The 21,745-nt window shown below is 48.7% G+C and overlaps 9 protein-coding genes across 9 annotated transcripts; 5 read left to right on the forward strand and 4 right to left on the reverse strand.

Annotated features, from left to right (window-relative positions):
• Positions 1-516: 516 nt before the first annotated feature.
• Positions 517-1,719, reverse strand: N7519_009354 (NIPSNAP family protein; the record flags this gene model as incomplete). The annotated part of the gene is made up of 2 exons (XM_057296127.1): positions 517-1,001; positions 1,062-1,719. The coding sequence occupies 2 exons, from the start codon at positions 1,717-1,719 to the stop codon at positions 517-519; spliced, it is 1,143 nt and encodes a 380-aa protein (XP_057144009.1).
• A 1,090-nt stretch (positions 1,720-2,809) lies between these two features.
• N7519_009355 (pyridoxamine 5'-phosphate oxidase family protein) lies at positions 2,810-3,602 on the forward strand (the record flags this gene model as incomplete). Its single annotated transcript, XM_057296128.1, has 2 exons — positions 2,810-2,926; positions 2,991-3,602. 2 exons carry the CDS (start codon positions 2,810-2,812, stop codon positions 3,600-3,602), a joined length of 729 nt encoding a protein of 242 aa, XP_057144010.1.
• Positions 3,603-4,090: 488 nt separating this feature from the next.
• N7519_009356 (lipoyl(octanoyl) transferase LIP2) lies at positions 4,091-4,992 on the forward strand (the record flags this gene model as incomplete). Its single annotated transcript, XM_057296129.1, has 2 exons — positions 4,091-4,632; positions 4,662-4,992. The coding sequence occupies 2 exons, from the start codon at positions 4,091-4,093 to the stop codon at positions 4,990-4,992; spliced, it is 873 nt and encodes a 290-aa protein (XP_057144011.1).
• Positions 4,993-5,887: 895 nt separating this feature from the next.
• Positions 5,888-6,908, reverse strand: rho3 (Rho family GTPase RHO3; the record flags this gene model as incomplete). The annotated part of the gene is made up of 8 exons (XM_057296130.1): positions 5,888-5,955; positions 6,060-6,261; positions 6,314-6,435; positions 6,496-6,510; positions 6,578-6,594; positions 6,669-6,686; positions 6,752-6,802; positions 6,859-6,908. 8 exons carry the CDS (start codon positions 6,906-6,908, stop codon positions 5,888-5,890), a joined length of 543 nt encoding a protein of 180 aa, XP_057144012.1.
• A 1,009-nt stretch (positions 6,909-7,917) lies between these two features.
• On the forward strand, positions 7,918-9,545 carry N7519_009358 (uncharacterized protein; the record flags this gene model as incomplete). Its single annotated transcript, XM_057296131.1, has 4 exons — positions 7,918-7,967; positions 8,015-8,173; positions 8,231-8,291; positions 8,352-9,545. The coding sequence occupies 4 exons, from the start codon at positions 7,918-7,920 to the stop codon at positions 9,543-9,545; spliced, it is 1,464 nt and encodes a 487-aa protein (XP_057144013.1).
• A 2,701-nt stretch (positions 9,546-12,246) lies between these two features.
• Positions 12,247-14,067, forward strand: N7519_009359 (OTU family ubiquitin thioesterase; the record flags this gene model as incomplete). The annotated part of the gene is made up of 8 exons (XM_057296132.1): positions 12,247-12,489; positions 12,542-12,628; positions 12,697-12,760; positions 12,813-13,078; positions 13,149-13,420; positions 13,474-13,548; positions 13,604-13,930; positions 13,992-14,067. The coding sequence occupies 8 exons, from the start codon at positions 12,247-12,249 to the stop codon at positions 14,065-14,067; spliced, it is 1,410 nt and encodes a 469-aa protein (XP_057144014.1).
• Positions 14,068-15,020: 953 nt separating this feature from the next.
• On the reverse strand, positions 15,021-15,856 carry N7519_009360 (uncharacterized protein; the record flags this gene model as incomplete). The annotated part of the gene is made up of 2 exons (XM_057296133.1): positions 15,021-15,226; positions 15,328-15,856. 2 exons carry the CDS (start codon positions 15,854-15,856, stop codon positions 15,021-15,023), a joined length of 735 nt encoding a protein of 244 aa, XP_057144015.1.
• A 985-nt stretch (positions 15,857-16,841) lies between these two features.
• N7519_009361 (sugar porter family MFS transporter) lies at positions 16,842-18,950 on the forward strand (the record flags this gene model as incomplete). Its single annotated transcript, XM_057296134.1, has 8 exons — positions 16,842-16,922; positions 16,972-17,368; positions 17,420-17,862; positions 17,915-18,005; positions 18,061-18,366; positions 18,439-18,535; positions 18,595-18,721; positions 18,801-18,950. The coding sequence occupies 8 exons, from the start codon at positions 16,842-16,844 to the stop codon at positions 18,948-18,950; spliced, it is 1,692 nt and encodes a 563-aa protein (XP_057144016.1).
• Positions 18,951-19,206: 256 nt separating this feature from the next.
• N7519_009362 (putative C6 transcription factor (Gal4)) lies at positions 19,207-21,726 on the reverse strand (the record flags this gene model as incomplete). The annotated part of the gene is made up of 7 exons (XM_057296135.1): positions 21,662-21,726; positions 21,561-21,590; positions 21,405-21,499; positions 21,039-21,349; positions 20,293-20,972; positions 19,718-20,238; positions 19,207-19,630 (listed from the first exon to the last, which is right to left on the reverse strand). Exons 1-7 carry the CDS (start codon positions 21,692-21,694, stop codon positions 19,207-19,209), a joined length of 2,094 nt encoding a protein of 697 aa, XP_057144017.1. The 5' UTR covers positions 21,695-21,726.
• Between the last annotated feature and the right edge of the window lie 19 nt (positions 21,727-21,745).

The raw sequence follows: 21,745 nt of genomic DNA on the forward strand, positions 1-21,745 counted from the left end.
AGGTCTTAGATTAGATCGTAGAGTAGATAATTCGTCTTTAGTCTACATGGATATAAGTATTTACATGTTGGAACTCGACAAATTTATTCTTTCCTCATGAGCTCGGCAATCCATGTGCACGATATTAACCCCTCTGCTCAGCGATCTGAGCCCAATGAAATGCCTCAAAGTGTTGAGATGGGCAAAAGTGGGGTTATCCGAGGGCCTTCGGTACTGGAAGTGATATCCGTGCTCACAAGAAATCAACGAATAATATGAATGGTAAAGAAGACGTTCGATGCTTGACTAATTGATTTGACACATGCTTAATGCCTAGGTACACAATACAGAATCGGATGCAAAGGGCCTAGTATCCCCATAGCATGCATCCCGACGGAAAGGAAATAAGGGTATGGGGTAACCAATCTCGGTCAATACACCTCGCAACATCCTGCTCGTTCGAACAATGAAGGTTTCCTAGGACGCAAAGATCCGGGGAATAAGCCACGGGAAAACGTTTCAGCTGGCTCTCACAATTTAGCCGACAGGGCTCCAGGGCATGGGGACAAGAATCCGACTCTGCATGCTCTGGATCAAGGGAACAGTTTTGTGAACTGTCTCGGCCCAGCCCTGGATGCCCCACGACTGCTCACGGCAGATCTTGCGCTCCTCCAAGTTGGCAAACTGCCACAGGTGGTGTACTGTGTTTAGTTCGCCGATTTGCACGAACCAAGCGCCTACACCCTCCATCACCTCACGACGAGCTGTAAGGCCACGGCGCCAGTGCGTCTCCCACTCGAGGAGATTGCCCGGGTGCAGTGTGTATGACCGAAGCTCAAACAGTCCACCGAGACGGCGAGGCGGGGTGGTGGGCCAGAATGAGAACTCCTGCATCAAGGAAGTCCTCTTGCTCTTAATCAGGCTCTTGAGTTTGCGATCGAACTCACGGAACTCTGGGTGTTGCGAGATGTTGTGGAGAGAGTCGTGGTAGCCTTCGTAGCGTTGGTATTCCCAGATGTGGACTATTCAAGGACAAAAGTCAGCGCACAGAAAATTGTTCGGTCACTTGATCGGGCATTTACTAAAGGTGTCATTGTCACCGACTTGCGTCCGCCAGCTGCCTACCAAGTTGACACGGTTCTCCTCGGTACCCGCCATGCGGGGGTACCATTGGCCCACCAGGTCCACATATTCATCAACCTTGTCGGGCTTGACGTCGTGCATAACGATAGAATGGACATATTTGCCGCGTGCTAGGACCTGCGAGAACGAGCGCTCCATATCCTTGTCGAAGTGTTGACCCTCCTTGGTGCCGTAGATGAGCGAAGACAAAGGGCCACGTTTGGCCGCAGCTTCTTGGTTCTGGTCATCCCCTAGATAGCGGTGCGTTGAGAGTGAGCCCAGTCCTTTCTGGTCAAGTGCCGTGGCAGCATCGAAAGTAGGGTTGATACGATCATGGATGCTCGCATTGCTCACAGCTGGAGCAGTGGGAGCGTACTCACGGGAAGGGGTAGATGAAGAAGCAGAAGCATTGACAGACTGACTCTCTTGCTGTTCTCTTTTCAAACGAGCCTGCTCCAAGTTCTCGCGAAACTCTTTCCGCCGTCTGAGATACTCCTCAGTCGACTGGGCTGTAATATCTCGAATGGAGGGAGCACGATAAGCCACGGCTGACGAGCTGAAGGGTCGCAAGAGTGAAGTCACCGATCGAGCTGAGCGGGCTGCGCGTGGAGCCAACATGATGGTATGTGGAAAGAACAAGGGAAGATGCGCTTGACAATGACAAATCCGAAGTTGGCAGTAAGCTAGGGAGGAGAATCAAGTGGGGATAAGAGGAAGAAGAGGAAGTAGAGTGAGAGGTGAAGATGGTAGAAACAAAGTAAAGAGGGGGGGGATAGGAGAGTGGAGAGGTAAATGCAGGGATCAGGTTGAAGTTGCAGGGGAGAGGGAGAGTTGAAGAAGGGGCGATGATCGGGGTGGGTGTACCGATCAGATCGGAGAGTATGAGAATGTGCAAATACCAGTAACAAAAGTCAGGGAGGGGAGTTCTAGACTTGACCAGTAGAATTAATCTACCCCAATTGTTTACAATATGAAATACTCCTAGTCAGTATCACATTGGAATTGTCAGGAGATGCTGTTGACTTCATATTGTTAACGGTAGCTCTTTATGTGCGGGGAAGGAGCTTCCCCGAGTTCTTGGTATGGAGTAATAGTGACGGGCTGTGTTGGTACCACTTGCCCAAGTTTACAGCTAATCTCACACTAAAATGTGGGTAATGATGACATCGCCCAGATGTACTTAGTACTATTGGACTTCTGCAAGCCACTGTATGTACTTGGGATAGCGTCCTCCGTACATCGCCACTTATTAGGGGCTAGGACTATAGAGCTCTAGAGTATTCCGTACGGAGTTGAGACACGGCTGTTTGCTTGTACTTGACGGATGCAAATATCATGCAATAATAATACAAGACCCGATACATCTACCGCTATGACGTTGTCTGGGTCTCCACGCTGTTGCACATCATATCCTCCGGGGTACCTACAACGGTACCTAGGTAGGTAATCTGCTTGTACTGAGGCACTTGTCTGCCTAGGTGGATTCTGTACTATGCCCAATGATGAGTCTGACATAACAAATATCCGTAGATCGGAGCATACCTTGCTACCAAGTTACAGGCAAACAAGTGATGACGTTGCCGGACAGGCGGGCGCCTAAGCCCTTTAGGTAACGGGGACACCGCCCCCGGGCAGATCTTGACCTTCTCCCGAGCTCCTACCTAGGTAACTTCGATTATTACTGTTTTGGTTCTGAAATCTTATAAACATGGCGGAATCACTCAACCCTCCGCTGTCGTATGAGGCATCTGCCACCACCACTCATCCTCATGTCGCTACCTCATTGCCATCCGAGGTCATCGCGTGTCTCAAGAACTCCCGCTTCGTAAGTACAACGCCATTGAATAGATGACCGATTCACCGAGCTGACCTCCATCGCCCAAATCAAGCTACACCTGGCAACATGTGATGATAAAACACCCCACATCTCACTGATGTCCTACACCTATCTCCCCTCGACCCCATTCGACCCGCACCCCACCATCATCATGACCACAAACCCCGCATCGCGGAAAACGAACCACCTGCTGTCCAACCCGCGAGTCTCACTGCTGGTCCACGACTGGGTGTCGCATCGCCCACCAACCCGGGCCCCGACGCAAGGTGACCGAGAGGGCTCACCACCGCCCGCCGCTACCCGCTCGTCTCTTGCCAGCCTGCTACTCAACCTGAACACCAGCGCGCTCTCCAGCATCTCGACTACTATTACGGGCGAGGCGCAGTTCTTGGAACCAGGCTCGGAGGAGGAGTCATGGTGCAAGGCTCGTCATTTGGAGAATAACACTTTCGAGGAAGAGGAGATCAATCTCTTCGGCCAGCAGCAGCAACAGGATCCTAGCGCGAGACGCCCTAGCCTTTCCATTGACACTGACGTGCGGGTCGTGACTGTAAGAGTCACCGAGGGTCGTATCGCAGATTGGAAGGGTGGTGTCCGCGACTGGGTTCTTCTTCCTGCCGAGCAGCAGGACTCTGGACTGGTCAATGGCGTGAGCTCTTCATAGTTTGAGGTCGATATGCTCTAGTCTGCATTTGGAGTGCAAGAAAATAAGTGTACATCAATTGACCTATGATTCCTACGCATTATGACTTCGTTCCCGATTAATTCGAATGGTATCACTTCCACAGTTGACTGTTCGATTTAGAGAATCTTGCGCTAGAGTATGGTTCTCTCCGGCTTGATTTGTGTAAAGATTGTCACCTTGTGGAATAGGTTCCCTCACGATATTGAGTGGGAATAACAGAAGTAAAGTCAAAATTAATGTCTGCATTAGACTCGTAGTAGCCAATGTTCAAGGCATGTAGAAGAGATCGCAGATGGCCGCCACTTTATCAAACCTTATCGGAGCGAGCTTGCAGCTTCTCCGCAACAACCGACCTCGTACTCCGTGGAAAACGCAACCTCTCTTCCACAACCTTACAATGCGCTGAGAGACCCAATTCCTATACACCCAAGACCTTCTATATCTCAGCATCAATAAAACCACCCAAAATGAGACTTGCGCACCTCCACCTCCCCCACACAACGCCCTTCAGCCGCGTCTCTCACCTCCAACAAACCCTCACAACCCGCCTCCTCACGCACAAAAAGCTCGCCTCCCCAGGCTCAATATCCTCACAAGAGCCGAGCAATCCAAGCGCCACACTAGCCAAAACCCCACCCCCGCCGCCAGACCCAACGATCATCACCTTCACCCCAAACCCCGTCTACACCACCGGCCGCCGCGACCTCCCACCTTCAAACACAAGCCCACCCTCCACGACAAACCCAATTCTCTCCCTGCCATCTGCCCTCGAACCAATCCGCTCCCTCCTCACCGCGGACGGCACCAAACCCGCAAAGGCAGAGTACCACCCGACTCTCCGCGGCGGACAGACAACCTACCATGGGCCGGGCCAGATGGTCGCGTACACAATCCTAGATCTCAAGCGACTGGGCCTAACGCCGCGGTGCCACATCCGTGTTCTAGAGAACAGCGTCATTGACCTACTGAAAAGCTACGGGGTGGAGGGATTTACGACGGAAGATCTGGGGTATGGGTGAATCCTGTGTCAGGATCTAGATCTGGATCAGCAATGCAGCCGAGGAAGATCACGGCTGTGGGGGTGCATCTGCGACGCAACATCAGCAGCTTTGGAATCGGGCTGAATGTTACAGACGAGCCGATGTGGTTCTTTAAGCAGATTGTGGCTTGTGGGCTGGAGGGCAAGGAAGCGACTAGTCTGCAGGGTGTGGGGGTTCCGGGATTGGAGGTTGGGGATGTTGCCGCTGCGTTTGTGGAGAAATTCGTTAGTCGGGTTAATGCGGATTTTGCTTGTGGGGAGAATTCGCTAGGGGAGAAGATTGACGAGGTTTATCAGGTTAGGGAGGAGGATTTACTGAACTCTGTCTAGTTTGAGGCTTGTGCTTGCGAATGGTCTGCTTAGATGGTGCGGGACTTGTATTATTAGTGTCGTATTGCCATTGCTTGGTCATTTTATGCTAGATAGCTCAGCTGTCAAGCTTGACAACCTATACTTCTGATGTATGTACTTTAGCTATAGTTGGGGTAAAGAGCTGTGCTTATAGTGACATGACTGCATGGTCTGGATCACGACAAAGATGCAACGTAAGAATCCCAATGAGTATGTGCATTTTGAACATAGCTGTATCATAATGTAGTCATTATGCAAATTAGGCCACATAAGGTTAGTGAAAACGAAGGATGGAGGCCCTTGAAGTTATCGAGGAGCATGGATGTGGATGTACTGCCAGCAGAAAAGGAACCCCGCATCAGGTATCTTTCCAACAAATCTTGGTTGTAAGGTACTTTACCCAAAGTATCCACACAGGCGGAGACAGGAGTATGTGGGCGGAACTTTCGAATCACTGAAGGAATATCAGAGAAATAATACAAAAGAAAACCAGCAAAATCCATTGGGAATATTTCCTATATCATAATTAGGAGGCAAAAAAACCGACCTCGCTGAAATGCTCGGAACACAGAGATCCGGAGCTATGCAACCATGCAATCAACATAGACCGATTTCTATGTGGTCTGAATAGAGGAGACATAGTCTGCCCAGGAGAAGGGGAAAAAAGTCGAAAGCAAGCTCAAAACACCGAATGCATGGGGGAATCAACAAATCCAACCGGGAGGAACATGGGGAGCAACAAAAAGTAATAGAGGGCGAGGAAGGGGGAGGACAGTATGGCGACGCAAGATGGATATCCAGCGAGTAAATGAAGCCAATATGATAGACATAGAAGAATACTATGCGTGTCAGCAATAGACAGCGAGACATCACCTCACAGAATGATGCACTGCGAACCGGAGGACGAGCTCCCGCCCGCGTTAACCTCGAGGGCAACCTTAGCTGCCTCGTAGAAGCTTTCTCTGATGCCGCGGTTTTGGACCGCGAGCACTCTAAAAACGAAGTGAGCCGGGCGATTAGGTATAGATAGATTGAGGAGCACTCACCCAGGTACTTCACGGCGCCGATCTCCTTTGCCTTCGCTAGGCCCTGGTCGAAGCTGATGGTGTTGGGGTTCTCATTCATGTCTTCGTCCTTGCGCAGATCACACTTGAGCGCTGTCAGGACTACGCGCACGCCAGGGCAGTTCTCGTTAATCTCGGCGATCCATTTCGACGATACGTTCTCGAAGGAGTCAGGGCTGTCGACCTATCAGAACTTGTTAGCTCATGTGGTGTCTGAGAGGGAGCATTGTTCCTACACTGAAGCAGAGCATAAGCACATGTGTGTCCTCATAAGACAGCGCGCGCAGTCGGTCGAACTCTTCTTGGCCGGCGGTATCCCATAGCGAGAGCTCCACATGTATGTTGTCGACGAAGATATCTAGGGCGCGTGAGTCTCGACAGTTGTGGTCAGGTGGAGGGGAGTGGGGTAATTATGTACCATGCACGTAGTTTTCTATATTCCTCCGAGGTTAGCAAAATGCGGGTTCAGGAAATTCAACTTCGGGGGAATGCGCGCATACCAAAGACTGTAGGCTCGCTGAGTACAACCAATAACCAGAGTCAGTAACCTGCACTTGGAAGTATGCTTTGGGAGATACTAGAATTTCTTACTAAACCGTGGGGAAGAATCTAGTTGTCAAAGTCCGTTAGCTATGCTATCATCCTCGGAAACGGGTGAGGGGGAGATTGCGCACCCACGAGTAAACACATTCAGCGCAGATGTCTTGCCGCAGGCACCATCGCCTCTGCAATAGTGTCAGACCAATCGCTAATAAGCGGGGAAATTCCGATCAAAACTAACAGCAGCACCATCTTGCGCTGGACCACCTTCTGACGGCCGCACAGCTGCATTGCGCAATGTGATTCAGGAGACTCGGTGTGAGGAGATAAGGGGGCAATGGACAGTATGTCCACGGAGTTTGTGTTGGTTCGTGAAACGGTACTCGTATAAGAGTTGGGATCAATTATGTGATAGTAGAAGAATGAGATTGTTGTCGGGGGAAGATTCCAGGACTAATTGAGTCGATGACATCGCGCACTGAAGGGTTGGAGGGATCGGCGAATAGCGTCAGCCCCCTTCTGGTCCACCGAAGGGTTCTTTTTTTACTTTTCGATAACTCGGCTGTTAAATTCAGCCCATTTTACAACTGTCTCATACTGTTTGTTTAGCAGGTTCCTGGATGTTTTAGGTCCTGGGGCTTATACTCCCCGCTTTTCTATAAGGGGACATGAATAAGAGAGTATCAATTCATAGCTTAGGACTTTCTTGGTCTTTTCCATACCAGTTTAGCTCATATTCATTTTGCCGGCATAGTAAAGATCATATTTAGCTTTCAATATGTAGAAAGACTAGCAGAATAGGTACTCCGTACAATAATCAACATACCGAGCCCCTGACAGGTAACAAAACTTCCAAGACAAAAATATTCAGGCGGAACTATTGATTTCCTTCTGCTGTAGGTGGCCTAAGCTATCAGCCTAATGTCTGTCGCATGCTTAGAACAATTCATGTATGCAGGCGATTGAACAGTCCTTCATAAGTAGATGGATAGGATTACCTTCATATAGGCCGGTAATTTAGAGTAGAACAATAATAATAAGAAACTATTGAAGTCTATCAATAAATGGGCGTAGGCCTATTGAAGGACCAATCTTTAAATAAGCTGAATTGATATTGTTGGTACATAAATATACAACAATGTACGGAGTACAATGTAGTTAGTTCTAAGTGCTCTCCTCACGATAGTCAAGGCGGAAGCTCGCAGCTGTTATCTGAGCTTCTCCAACACTTCAACCCCACCACTTTGCGACCCTCTCTATCCTACACTTCTTCTCTTTTCGACATATTACAGCGCCCAAGATGTCTGACGATGATGATTTTATGCAGGATTCTGGGGATGAGGAGTATCGGTCCCTCCACTTCTCCTTCCAGACTGAGCTGACTGTTGAAATCACAGTTACGACTTCGAATATGAGGATGCAGACGAGGATGAGTCCGGTGACATCGGAATCGAGAACAAATACTACAATGCCAAGCAGATCAAGGTCGACAACCCAGAAGAGGCAGTTGACGAGTTCCTGGGCATAGCGCCCATGGAACAAGACAAAAGCGACTGGTAATTTGATGGCTCCTAGGCTGATCGCAACGACTGGCGCTAACGATGGAAACATAGGGGATTCAAAGGTCTCAAGCAGGCTATCAAGCTGGAATTCAAACTCGGGCGATACAGCGATGTAAGCTCATGCCCCAAGCTGATCTAGCTGTCCAGATACTGACTCCCATCTCTTCATTAGACCGTCGCACACTACCGGGAACTGCTCACCTACGTTAAATCCGCTGTTACACGAAACTATTCAGAGAAATCGATCAACAATATGCTCGACTTCATTGAGAAAGGGTCCGATAATGCAGAGGCGTACCAATGCATGGAGGAATTCTACTCTCTGACCCTCGAATCATTCCAAAACACAAACAACGAGCGCCTTTGGCTGAAGACAAATATTAAACTCGCTCGGTTGTGGCTGGAGCGCAAGCAATACGGCCAGCTGGGCAAGAAGGTGCGGGAATTGCACCGGGCATGCCAACGAGAGGACGGATCGGACGACACCAGCAAAGGAACATACCTACTCGAGCTCTACGCCCTGGAGATCCAGATGTCCTCCGAAACGAAGAATAACAAACGACTGAAGGCCTTGTACCAGCGCGCCCTCCGAGTGCGGTCGGCAGTGCCCCATCCCAAGATCATGGGCATTATCCGTGAATGCGGAGGCAAGATGCACATGAGCGAAGAGAACTGGAAGGAGGCACAAAGTGATTTCTTCGAGTCGTTCCGAAACTACGACGAGGCGGGTTCCATGCAACGGATCCAAGTTTTGAAATACCTTGTCTTAACGACCATGCTTATGAAGTCCGACATCAACCCCTTCGATTCTCAGGAAACCAAGCCATACAAGAATGATCCACGCATTTCCGCGATGACCGACCTGGTGGATGCCTTCCAGCGTGACGACATCCATGCATACGAGGACGTGCTGAGCAAACATCCGGATGTCTTGGCCGATCCTTTCATTGCGGAGAACATCGACGAGGTTAGCCGCAACATGCGCACCAAGGCCGTTCTAAAACTGATTGCGCCCTACACCCGGTTTTCGTTGCAATTTATCTCCAAACACATCAAGGTCTCTGTACCCGAGGTGTTGGACATTCTGAGTTTTCTCATCCTTGACAAAAAGCTCAATGCCAAGATTGACCAGGATAATGGGACGGTGGTAGTGGAGAGCGCGAGTGACGTGGAGCGGCTGCGAGCTGTGGGAGAGTGGAGCTCCGCGCTGCGCAACCTCTGGCAAACAACTCTCAACGGTGAGGGGTTGCGTGCAAACGATCCGTCTCAGGGTGCCATTTTCCAATCGAGTCTTGGAGACGAGGCGATGCGATCCACCCGTGCACGCAAGGATGGCCGAGGCAAAATGCCAGCCAAATGGTTCTAGGCTTGAAGTTGGACTCTTTTCCAAGGTTAAGCGCCCTCACTCCACGTGTGCATATCCCGGTGAGCCGCGTGGAAAACAAAAAAAGAGCTCTCTCACCGTTTCTTTGGGTTGGGCTTACTAGCGAAGAGGGTGAATTCAGACCCGCTATTTAGAGTTGGGTCTGACAGCGCTAAAATCACGATAAGATGAACTGTTTTATGTTTCGATTTATTTTTGATTGTAGTGGATGTAGTACTCCGTAGTGGGTAGGATTATAGTGTAGGTCTGTAGGTATTATTACTGCCTAAGTTCTACGGAGTAAATTCTCTCAAGGTCCACTTGGAAGCCCAGCCCTGGAGCCAGATGTCTCACGTAAGTTAGCTTAACTTTTGCCCGGGTGGAATGCATATACTCTGATACCCAGATAATAACAGGCTAGATTACAATTCAGGAAAAGAACAAGAAAAGTCAAAGTCGAAAAAGCAATACTGTTGGGGAGGACCAAAGGCATGTGAACACATTTCCTTATCTCCTATAGGATTGCATGATTGATGTGCATCAGGTACGGGGCCTTTCTCCCGAGGTCTTTCCGGTTTTTAGAACGGATGTACGGAGTATAATGACTCGGGGTCCGAGTCATTATAACTATCGACTCTCTTCCCTGTCGGCATATGAGCTCTAGGCGCGTCTTAGCCCGGTGGGAATCACAACAAAGAAACTTGTCCTGTCAAGGATATCCGAGCACCAGGTCGGGTGATTGGCGATTGTATCAAGGTAATCCCCAACACCAACACCAACATCCAACATCCAACATCCAACATGCATGTACCGAGTAAATGATGGTAGGGTTAGAAAGGAAGAAAGTAGAAAGTAAAATAAACACATATAAATATATAAATTAAAAATAAATAAAAATAAAACAAGTAATCCCGAAAAGAAAAAAGAAAAGAAAGCAAAGACCGGGTCCTTTGCATCAAATCGGGGCCCTACACCAATCAATGAAGCCCAACATCAAACGAAACTATCCTTGACTTCAGCCCTGGAGATTTCCAAACCCCGCTTTTGGGCCTTTTAACCTGGGAGGTTGGCCTTTGTCTTTTACGTGCTTTTTTTTACTGTTCCCCCCTGTTATATGTCTAGTTCGGGCGTGTCCGTGGTTAATATGGAGCTCCGATTAGTCCGAACCAGTGTTAATTGGGTAACTACAGGTGGGGTGATAATAAGGGATTTGATCGTTAATCCGTATACTGGGCAATAGTATATTCAATATGCATATGTATAAAGATAAAGAACAGAGTACAATATACGTATCCTATCGAATTCCTACTATATAACCCTTATAAGGGTTTGTGGGGTATACCGGGTTGTACTCCAAATGTACAACTTGAGTACGTACGACATTGAACTTACCTAGGTATGTACCACCGTAAAAGTATGTACTACATTTTACTACATTTACTACTTTTTACTACATTTTACTATATAGTTTTTTTAATTTTAAAAATAGGAAAAAAGGGAAGAAAGTCAAAGAGCGTTTACGCGAGATGTTTGTTCGATCAGCATCTTCAGTCTGTACGGTAACTGGGGCACGGTGCATCGTCACTTTCATATGTGTTCAAATGTTTTCTTTTCTCTTTTTCTCTTTTTCGCTTTTTATTTTCTCTTTTCTTTTTCTTTTCTTCTTTTCTTCTTTTCTTTTCATCTTTTTCTAATTTCCATATCCCGTTTTCCATATAGGGGAGGGAGAAAGGTGAACTTCCCTTCTATTTCTTTTTTTGCTAAATCTCTTAACAATTTATCCTCTCCCTCTCTTCTCTCCCCGCAAAAACGCACCTCTTCCCCATCTCTCCTCCGACTCCCACTCTTATCACTTTGAGAGATCGTCTCTCTTCTCTCTTTGACCTTCTTATTCACCCCTCCATGATTATCTCATCGTGTGCAAGGTCATAAACAAGGTGGGCTCCCCCCCCGATCGCCTTTTCTTTTTGTCATTGTGTGTCATACACACTCTCTATTTTTCTGTTCTTGGCCCCCTTTACAGCCCCCCTTCTGGTTTCTCCATTTATAATTCCCCGGAATCGATATCCGCTCGATCATACGGGAAAATCAGTCTCCATCCCTGTCAATCTCACGAATCTGGTGTGCGGTTCGTGCACCCTCCTTCAGAAGATTCCCTGGGCCGATTCCAACCGGCTTATAGCCTCTGCCGCGTGGAGGTTTGACATCATTGCCTTGCCTTTCTTTTCCCTTAGTGTGATTGTGATATCCCCTTTGGATGACTTCCGGATCTCTTCACCACAAACCTTCTTTTACACACCCAATCAGAGTGGGAGAGCGGTCCTCGAGGCTTGTAGTACTTCCTTCCTCTGCCCCATCTTGTCTCCTTGTATCCTCCTATTAGCGCCTCATGAACTTGATTCGAGATTGCCATCGATGACTGCTGTGCATATTTTGCGTCTGGATCGTCATGCTGAGACTCTGATAGTAAAAGCCGATCCTCTGGGACACTCTACAGCGTCGTACAAGGCGAAACTGTGAAGCCCGTATTTCGCCCGAATCTTCCAAGGAGACCTCGGGATGTCCATTCGAGCTGTATGTCAACTTATTCTTTATATCCGGTCTTTGCCCCGGTCAAGTTCTTCTCTAACATCCCCAGAAAACCTTGACATAACCACGGCGTGGACTCTTCGACTCCGAATAAGCACAACTTCAACCGTATGCGATGTCCTTATCAAAACCTACTTGGAATCATTTCGGTATTCACCAGCCGTTCCCGGACAAGCAGAATCCCGTTGGTTTTTACCGGGACTCCCTTTCCTCATCTTTTCTTTCTCCAGTAGCCCTTTCATTATCAGCTGCTTTCTCTCACCCAATCTCTACCAACTCCGCCAACATGAATGCGCTCTCGGCCGACGAGATGGAACGCTTCCAGAAGCTTTCCAATAGCTATCAGCCGGATGTCCAGGTAATTGGTCACGATTAACCCCGCCTACGGCAATGGCTGACATCGTCGACAGGGCCCCCTTGTCTCAACCAAACAATCTAGCCACAGCATCGCGTTGGATTACTCAAATGCGGATCCTACTCTAGCTACAAAGACAAATGTAAGCTTTGGTGGCTTGAGCCTCCTGTGTTACCGAAATGTGTCTCGCATCTAACTTGCTGCTTACAGGCGCTTGCTATCACCCATCCCGAGTGCCGTATCATGAAAGGCGACGGGAATTGTGGTTGGAGAGGTATGGTCATCTGCATTCGATATCAAGTGGATCTTATGCTAATTCTATACAGCTGTGGCATTTGGTTATTTCGAGACCCTCTTCGCCCTCCGAGACACGCTCCGTATCGAGACCGAGATTCGGAGAATGAAGTCTCTTACTACGCTTTTGGAACGGGTCGGCCTGTCGGATTCCATTTACGAGATCTTTGTCGATGCCACAGAAGAAGTCCTCAACCGAACGCATGCTGCTATCCAAAATGGTGCTCAAGATGAATCTTTCCTTGTCGATGCTTTTAATGAGGGTTACTGCTCTGATGCTATCATTACCCACTTCCGCGTAAGTCCCCCCCCCTTTTGGACTCTTGTCTTCCTTGTTACTGGACGTAAACTGATGTCTCGTCTTGCAGATTTTGACTAGCGCGTGGATGAAGCTCAATCCGAACCGGTACCAGGCCTTCCTTCCTATGCCACTGAACCAGTACTGCAGCTCGCGGATAGACCCGGTGAAGACCGAAATCGACGAAGTTGGTCTTCAAGCACTGATTGACGGTGTGATCGAAGGCTCCGGCTTTGGTGTTGAAATTCTTTACCTCGACCGAAGTGAAGGCGATGCCGTCACACCCCACCAACTATCCTCTAACAGTCCCAGTGGTGCAACCATCCGCCTCCTATACCGGCCGTGAGTTACTTTGGCAGTTAGCATATGTTGTACCGAGTTAACATCCCACGCAGAGGTCATTATGATATCCTTTACCCAGTCGAACCTTTGAACATGGCACCCATTGTCAACCTCCAATACGGAATGACGTCCGACTACTCCCCCCTGGGATCAAGCAGCTCTCGGATTCGATGTCAATTCAAGCTTAATGGCCATCCCCAATCTGATGCAGGACACATCCTTTGGGATGGGCGCTCCCATGTCTCCAATGCCTTCTGTCTCGCCAACCCCCGCCAGTCCATTCCGCATGTCCCCGCAACAAGACATGTACCAATCGCCTATGCCAACCCATGCACCCATTCCACCGATTCCTGTCTCTCCTCCTCCACAAATCGCACCCCCATCCTCCGCCCCGCCACCAATGACTTCACTGCCTAGTCGATCATCAGACGGCCCGCAAATTCGCCTGAATCCCTTGGTCATGAAACCGAATCTCAGTCGCTCGTTGCCAGTCACCACCCCTTTCAAAAAGTGAGTTCTTTCAAGGGCATCCACAGTACAACCGACGTCCTTATTGACTTTTCTGTCCCAGTTCCCCTTACAACCAAGCCCATTTCCAGAATTCTGACTTTGAACCCATCCATTGGGAACCCCATGAACGAAGATAAAACTTGCGGGCTGTCATACAATTGAGCCATGGATTTCGTTTTCTTTCTCATTTCATCTCCATAATGATCATCCTGGGTTAATTGACTCGACTCGTATCATGGTTTGTTAAGCGGGTAGGCCAGCACATGTCACTTTCAAGTTCTTTTTGATGAAGCGCACCCTCTTCTCTTTCGGTCGAGGGAGTTCAATTTTCTCTCTTTCTTATGCCCTTCCTCTTTCTCTCTTCTCTACTCTATGATTGTCCTCTTAGCGTGGTGCAGTGCGTTGCATGGTACGAGCGTTCTCGCCCAAATTGTTTCTTTTTTCCTCTTTTCTCAATCCTTGGGGTCTGTGTTCTTTTCTGTTCTCTTTTTTCTTCCTCCCTTCATTTTCTTAGGCTATGGAACTGCAAGAAACAAGAAATTCATTACTATTGGACCAAATCCATATGTCTTCACTATAGACGCGCGGGTAGAATGTCATGTTGCGAGAAGGGTGCTACGTAACTTTTATAGACTGTCGTCTGGTAGGATATTTCATGAATGGTGGAATGATCTTGTCATCTTGCCCACTTCGTGATGGTCTACAATATTTGAACGAGGATTGCACCTTCAACCCTAACTATCCCCAAACCCAGATTCGGAATTCATACCCGTGCTCGCCTATATACCTACAAGCAGAGTGCGTTCTTTTGCATACTGGTACTGAGTCAGCCTACTATTCGAATTTGGAATAAACATTCATGCTCGTACTTTTGGTGCATTTGGCAGAGATTTCACATATTCGGCCTTTTATCTGATTGGATAGCTTTAAATTAATAGTTCCAGGGTTCTTCTAGCGACAAAGTACTAAAACTTGCATCATATTAATTTTTCAAAAAAAACAAAAGCACTTGATCGTCGGCCCTAACGCAAGGAGATTCCTCGGGTCGACAGTCGGTCGAATACCATGACACTTCTAGAACCCCATGCAGTCACCCCCTAAACCACCCAATCACTGCATTCGGAACTGCCCTGATAATCTGCCATAGGATATAGAGAGTATCGCTAATGGCAGGAGTAGCATACGCCGGGGGACGGGAAGGAATGTCCGCAGCGACGAGGATCGTATTCACCAGCGCCGCAGGGTAATGCTCACGCAGGTACCCAGCGACCAGATCGTGTCCGTTTGTAATTCCGCCTATAGCGAGTCTCAGCATGCATATCCACATCCATTAATCAAAGTGAAACATAGAAGAAAAGAAAAGAAAAGAGAAAAGGAAAAAAGAAAGAAAAACACACCACTAGTCCACAAATTCCCATCCCTAGCAACCCTAGCCGAATCATCCCACAACTTCGCCTCAGGAAACTTCCTCCTCATCTCAGGAATCAACAACCGCGGCGCAGTCACTTCCCGTCCCTTCGTAATCCCGGCATGTCCGATAACATAGGCCCCCGTGCAGACACTCAGTATCGGCGCGCCGGCTGCGAAATGCGCGCGCACAAAGTCCAGGTATTCTTCTGGTGGTGGCATCGCTTTGGGCGGTGGGCCGGGGATTAGTACGATATCCAACTTGCCTGGGGAAACGGCTGAGTCTGTGAGTGAGTCGGTTACTTGTAGGGACATCTGCGCGGTCGTCTTGGCTGTGTCGTTTCTGTTTTGGGCGATGTAGTGGATCTCGCAGGGTCGGCCTAGGTCTACTAGTGGCTGTGGGAGGGAGCATTCTTGTAGGTATTCCGGTGTTGTCATGTAGAGGAGGTCGACGGCTGATAGGTCGAGGAGTTGGACGGTTCCTACAAGGAGGACGCCGATGCGGAGGGGGGATGACATTGTGGTGGGAGTAAGGTTGAGATCTTGATCTTGAACTTTGGGATCTGGAAGTTTGGCTCCAGGGCAGCGAGGATTTATAACATCGCACTCCGCAGGTCAGATGCTAACTTGCTGCACCTGATGTCTCTCGAGGAACCGCTTATCCAGCAGCTGACGTGCGTCCCGAGGCCCGGCTGCTGCTCTTGGGCGCTGGACTCGATGGAATTGCACGGGCTTGGCGATCGCCTGGCAAATTTGCGCATAATAGCGCAAGTTGCGTTGCTTTTGATAGTGAAGATGGGTTTCACATGCGCAGCACAGAGTCGAAAATCACCGTTGCAATGGGTCCCTATTCAGGCATTCGCTCATAATGAGTCATCTCGTGATCCATTCCGATTGTTGAAATAACCTTGGAAAGCAATTCGATCAAAAATTTCCGATATTCTTATAATATTGTAAGAACCAGTAATATACCGGAATAAACCGAACAGAACAGATAAGTATTCCCAGGCCCGTTTCCCCACAGGGCTTCGCCCTTCGGGATGACGCCGAACCACTATAGGGTCTTTGGTTGGAATATCAGTCTGATAATGGGAAGGTATTTTGTTGATATATATGTATATATGTATGGATATTTAAGAGTACATATGTGTACATTTCTTTCCCGTGTTATCAAAAGATCGGATTCTCTCCGACCCGTGACAGGGTTTCCCCGCAATATCAAAACTCTTCCGGGCCCAAATTCGGGGAAAGGCCCCAAGTTTCGGCTCCCCCATTTTCAGTTGGTGCGGAGTAGACCACTCCGTTGATATTCATATCAGACCATGTGCCTTGCTCGGAGATTCGGACTACTGTGTTCCTGTGTCATCTATACCCCAGACGGAATACTGTGTTCCTAAACGGCAGAGGGTAGTTTTTATACTTGGCTGGAAAGCATATACTATATAAAGCCGAGCGAACAGGCGTTACATCTCTTTTCATCGGTTCAGAAAAACATCGGCATATCATGGCTACTATTGCAGAGAGCTCCCCGAAGGGCGGCTTTGCGCTTGTCCTACAGAATCCCTTTCTCTGTGGTGTAGCATCGGTAAGTGTCTGCTCTTGTATGACATGTTCATTCATTGACCTTGACACAGTTCTCCACCCTGGGTGGTCTGTTGTTTGGTTATGATCAAGGTGTCATTAGCGGTGTTATCACCATGGAGTCCTTTGGGGCTCGGTACCCTCGTGTCTTCTCTGAAAGTGGTTTCAAAGGTTGGTTTGTGTCGACCCTGTTGCTTGCAGCTTGGGCTGGTTCCTTGATCAATGGACCTATTACCGATCGAATTGGCCGGAAGATGTCCATCAATCTGGCTGTAGTGGTCTTCGTCATTGGCTCCGTTATCCAGTGCGCTGCTATGAATATCTCAATGCTGTTCGCCGGTCGAGCTATTGCTGGCTTGGCTGTTGGTCAACTGACCATGGTCGTGCCTCTGTACATTTCTGAAGTTTCCATTCCAGAGATTCGCGGAGGACTTGTCGTTCTACAGCAACGTATGTTTTTCCCGAGATTGGGATATGGCTCGTCGACTAATTTGCTTTTAGTATCCGTCACTCTTGGGATCTTGTTCAGTTACTGGATCGACTATGGAACAAACTACATCGGCGGCACCAGGTGTGCTCCTGATATCCCATACTCCGGTGGTACAATTTCAAAGCCCACTTTCGACCCTTATCACGATGTTCCTGCTGGTGGCTGCAACGGGCAGTCTGAGGTGTCATGGCGTCTCCCGCTCGCTCTGCAGATCGTCCCAGCCGTTATCCTCGGCATTGGAATGTTGTTCTTCCCAGACTCGCCCCGTTGGTTGTTGATGAAGGAGCGTGATGACGATTCGCTGCACGCCCTTTCAAGACTGCGCCGCCAGGATCGTGACAGTCCTGTTCTTCTCAATGAGTACCTTGAAATCAAGGCCTCTATTATGTTGGAAAATTCCTTTGCGAGGGACAATTTCCCTAATCTCTCCGGATACAAATTACACGCTGCTCAGGTTTGTTGCCAATTCCTCCCTTATAATTCGATCTCACTAACATGATTCAAAGTACATGTCCTTTTTCACGACATGGTCCCGCTTCAGACGGTTGGCCATTGGCTGCACCGTGATGTTTTTCCAGCAGTTCATGGGTTGTAACGGTGTGTAAAATTGCATACGCACCCATCCATCTATAGCAATATCTAATTCATACAGCCATGATCTATTACGCTCCTACGATCTTCGGCCAACTCGGGCTGGACGGCAACACCACCTCCCTCCTTGCTACTGGTGTCTACGGCATCGTCAACTGTCTTAGCACCCTCCCCGCGCTCTTCTTCATCGACAAAGTCGGTCGTCGACCTCTGCTCATGGCAGGTGCCGCAGGAACTTGCATCTCGCTGGTGATTGTGGGCGGCATCCTGGGTGGCTTTGGTTCCTCACTCGTGAGCAATAAATCCGCTGGTTGGGCCGGTATTGCCTTTATCTACATTTACGATATCAACTTCTCCTATTCCTTCGGTAAGATAATATCCAAAACTCTCTTCCTGCCTTCGTTCTCCAGTAACCAACTAACAACATTTTCACTATCAGCCCCTATCGGTTGGGTTCTTCCTTCGGAGATCTTCAACCTCTCCATTAGATCCAAGGCCATCTCTATCACGACCTCGGCAACATGGATGTGCAACTTGTAAGTGACAGCGTTCTTAATCAGACTGTTCGATTCGATTCTAACAACACTTCTTGCAGCATCATTGGCCTTGTCACGCCTGATATGCTCGAGTCCATCACCTGGGGCACATACATCTTCTTTGCTGCCTTCTGTCTTCTTGCCTTTGCTTTCACCTTCTTCTGCATCCCCGAGACCCGTGGAAAGGTACGTTCCGCAGCCTTCTTTCATAGCGTGGACCACATTGTCCATGGAAGTTTGACCATACTAACTGTTTTTTCAACAGACACTCGAAGATATGGATCTCATTTTCGGCGATACGGCCGCCCACGAAGAAAAGAAGCGCATCAAGCACATTGAAGCCGAGTTACGCGGAACCCCGATTGAAGAAGACGACCTCATCAAGCCGGTCGGTTCCCATGTGGAACAGGCATGAATGCCAACGCGCAATGAAGAGAACTTATAGCGCAAAGAGAATATTACCCACACTGAATAACTTATTCTTCACATAGGATGTCCTGCATTATACATCAAATCCAACTGTCAAAATCATGCTTGAAGTATTCGTTCATACCTATAACTATTTCCAAAAAGTCCTAATTCCCATTTTTCCATATACCCATCCTACAATGCAAGATACATACGGAAACAAAAGAAAAAAAAATCAATAACAAACTTAAAACCACAGCCTTTCATTCCGCCGGCGGGAAATTCACCCATTCAGAAAAGTCCATGCCCCCCGCATTGTGCATTTGCATTTGCTGCTCGACTGGGAACAGGCTTCCGCCGAATCCGGGATCACTGAAGAGCTGCCCAGGGAACGGCATCATGTTAGGCTGCAGTTGTGGGAGCATGTGCTCATGCTGCTGTTGGTGCTGCTGGTTGAGCTGGTCTCCATCGGTTGGGATTCCCTGTGGCATTGGGTGCGTGGGTGGGCCAAGGAGTCGGTTGATGACTTCGAGGCAGCGGGTTGCGAAGCGGTTTGTGCCCAGCGAGGGGTGGGTTAGGAGGGATTTTGTGGTTTCGATGTCCTGGAGCCAGGAGGCGGCTTCTGGGTTTGAGGGGTCGGTCATTAGGAAGACTATGGGGATGAGCCCTGCTTGGAAGAGGAAGTAGCTATTTGTGATGTTAGATGTCGTTGTCGTTCTGGTGGAAAGTAATACTTGGTAGGTATTAGGTATGAGAAATAGGGAAAATACATACAGCATATACCATGCCCCAAGTCTCGTGCACATATAGTTCGCCATGTACTCTGAGATGGAGGAGATGGTCAACCGCGCGTTCTGGAGACAGCGCAATCGGCACTCCGTCTCGAAGGGATCTTCAGACCCTGCATCCGGAGTGGCTGTACCGCTGCCGCTAAGTGGGGCCCAGCGTCTAGCGGCCCAGCGGAGTAGGATAGGTCTGTAGATCAAAATGGTGAGGTTCCAGTTTCGCCATAGCAGGCGGTTGCGCACGAGGGCTAGAGAGTCCGGGTCTGGATTGGCTGGCTGCATGGAGAGAGGAAGCTGCGGGTGTTTGAGGTATGATGGAAGACCGTTGTACCATTCTTCGATGGGTTTTTGCAAGTTCAGCGTGTCTTCCGGGGTGAGGCTAGGGCTTGAGATGAGGCGTTGGTAGACGCTATTGGTGAGGAGGTGGAAGCTGGCCTGGGCAATTAAGCCGGAATAGATGGTTGGGCCGGGCGACTCGGCTGGCAGAGTTGTTGTTGTGGGAGTCAAATCCTATGATGTATTAGTTATAACTGCTGTTTTTATGTTTCATACTGTTGCAAATACCTCTTCGTGGATATTTCGAACCTGCTTCGCATCCATGACACTATCCTCTGGGAGGAGAATTGGCCTTCCAAAGGTTTTGGCTGCGCCGCTGTCGAAGATGAAAACTCCCCACCACAATCTTCTGCGGATTTCTCTTTGTAGGAGACTGATCTTCCAGCCAGGGAACTCCTTGTGAAGACCCAAACTCATGGCCATTCGGACTGCTAACCCAAGATAATTCCATCCAGTGTTGGGCTTGTTCCGTTTCTGTGCATAGTTGCTCAATAACAATAACCCTTGGACTAACGTCAGGTTGCCAGTCTCAAACACAGATGCCTGTTGCAGGTATCCTCTGGCTTCTTGGTAGAATGTGATATCGAGGTCTGAGCTGTCATCGCCGATACACCAGGCTCCCAGAGCTAAGATCGTGTTTAGGAGGATATGCCAGGCCGTACCATGCGGGCGTAGAGATGGGTCATTAAACTGCATCCGGAAGGTAGGCTCGTGGATAAATGGATAGCTGGTGTGATAATTGAGGAAGAAGGCGTCAATAAACGCTTGTTCGATCAGCCCAGATGGGGCACTTTCCAGAAGCTGTGCTTTGAGAGGCACGCCACCCGACCTTGCCGAGCGAACAGGGATATTCAAGTCAAATCCATGATCAAAAAGTGCTCGTAATGGTACGACACTTGAAGACGCTCCTGTGATCTATGTGTCAGTTTGGAAAGCAAAAAGCAGAATCCATAATGGATATTCAAGTGACTAACCAAAGTAGCCAGCTCCTTCGGGTTTAATAGACAGCGCAGCCATGCCGTCTGTCAAATCACCAAGCGTGATTTCTTTTTCGGCCCAGTCAAAGCCATCGGCTTGCTGTGGGAGAGCTTCTGGTGCTGGCTCAGCACGTTCTGGCTCATGCTTTGGGGTTGAGTGCCTTGAAGAGGACTTGGATGAAGGGGCCCTTGCCACCTCAGGGTTTTGCAAGAGAGAACGGAGTGTAGCATCCAGATCACCTCCTGGGAAAAGCCTTCCTAAGGCTGTTTCAAATGAGTGTAGGCGATCTTCAACATAGGTTAAGTGTCTGAGGTGGTCAGTCTTGTCTTCAGATACAAACTTTTTTCGATCTTGTCACTTACTGCCGAGTCAGAGGACTTCTGCTGACTTTTGGGCTGTATATACATTCTTTGTTCAGCTGTCGGCATTGCAGACAAACTGGTCGCTCTTTTGAACACTATAACACCCGGGTTAGATGGGCCAAGGCCTGCAAGTGTTTAATACAAGAAGGCACTTACTCTTGACTTGCGCAAGCGGCATTCGTCACACTATTTGAATGGTCAGACTTCAACTCTTGTGGTTTATATGTCAGTTATCATTCAGGCCGATCAATACATACAGCAAATGAGTGGGAATCACGAGTGCTAGCCATCTTTATCGAGGTAAGTTGGATATCTTGTATCTTGTATCCAATGCGCTTTGA

Source organism: Penicillium mononematosum (genome assembly GCF_028829835.1).
Source record: "Penicillium mononematosum strain IBT 11891 chromosome Unknown utg000005l:1.0-9366267.0:1.0-9372171.0, whole genome shotgun sequence".
NCBI classification, from domain to species: domain Eukaryota; kingdom Fungi; phylum Ascomycota; class Eurotiomycetes; order Eurotiales; family Aspergillaceae; genus Penicillium; species Penicillium mononematosum.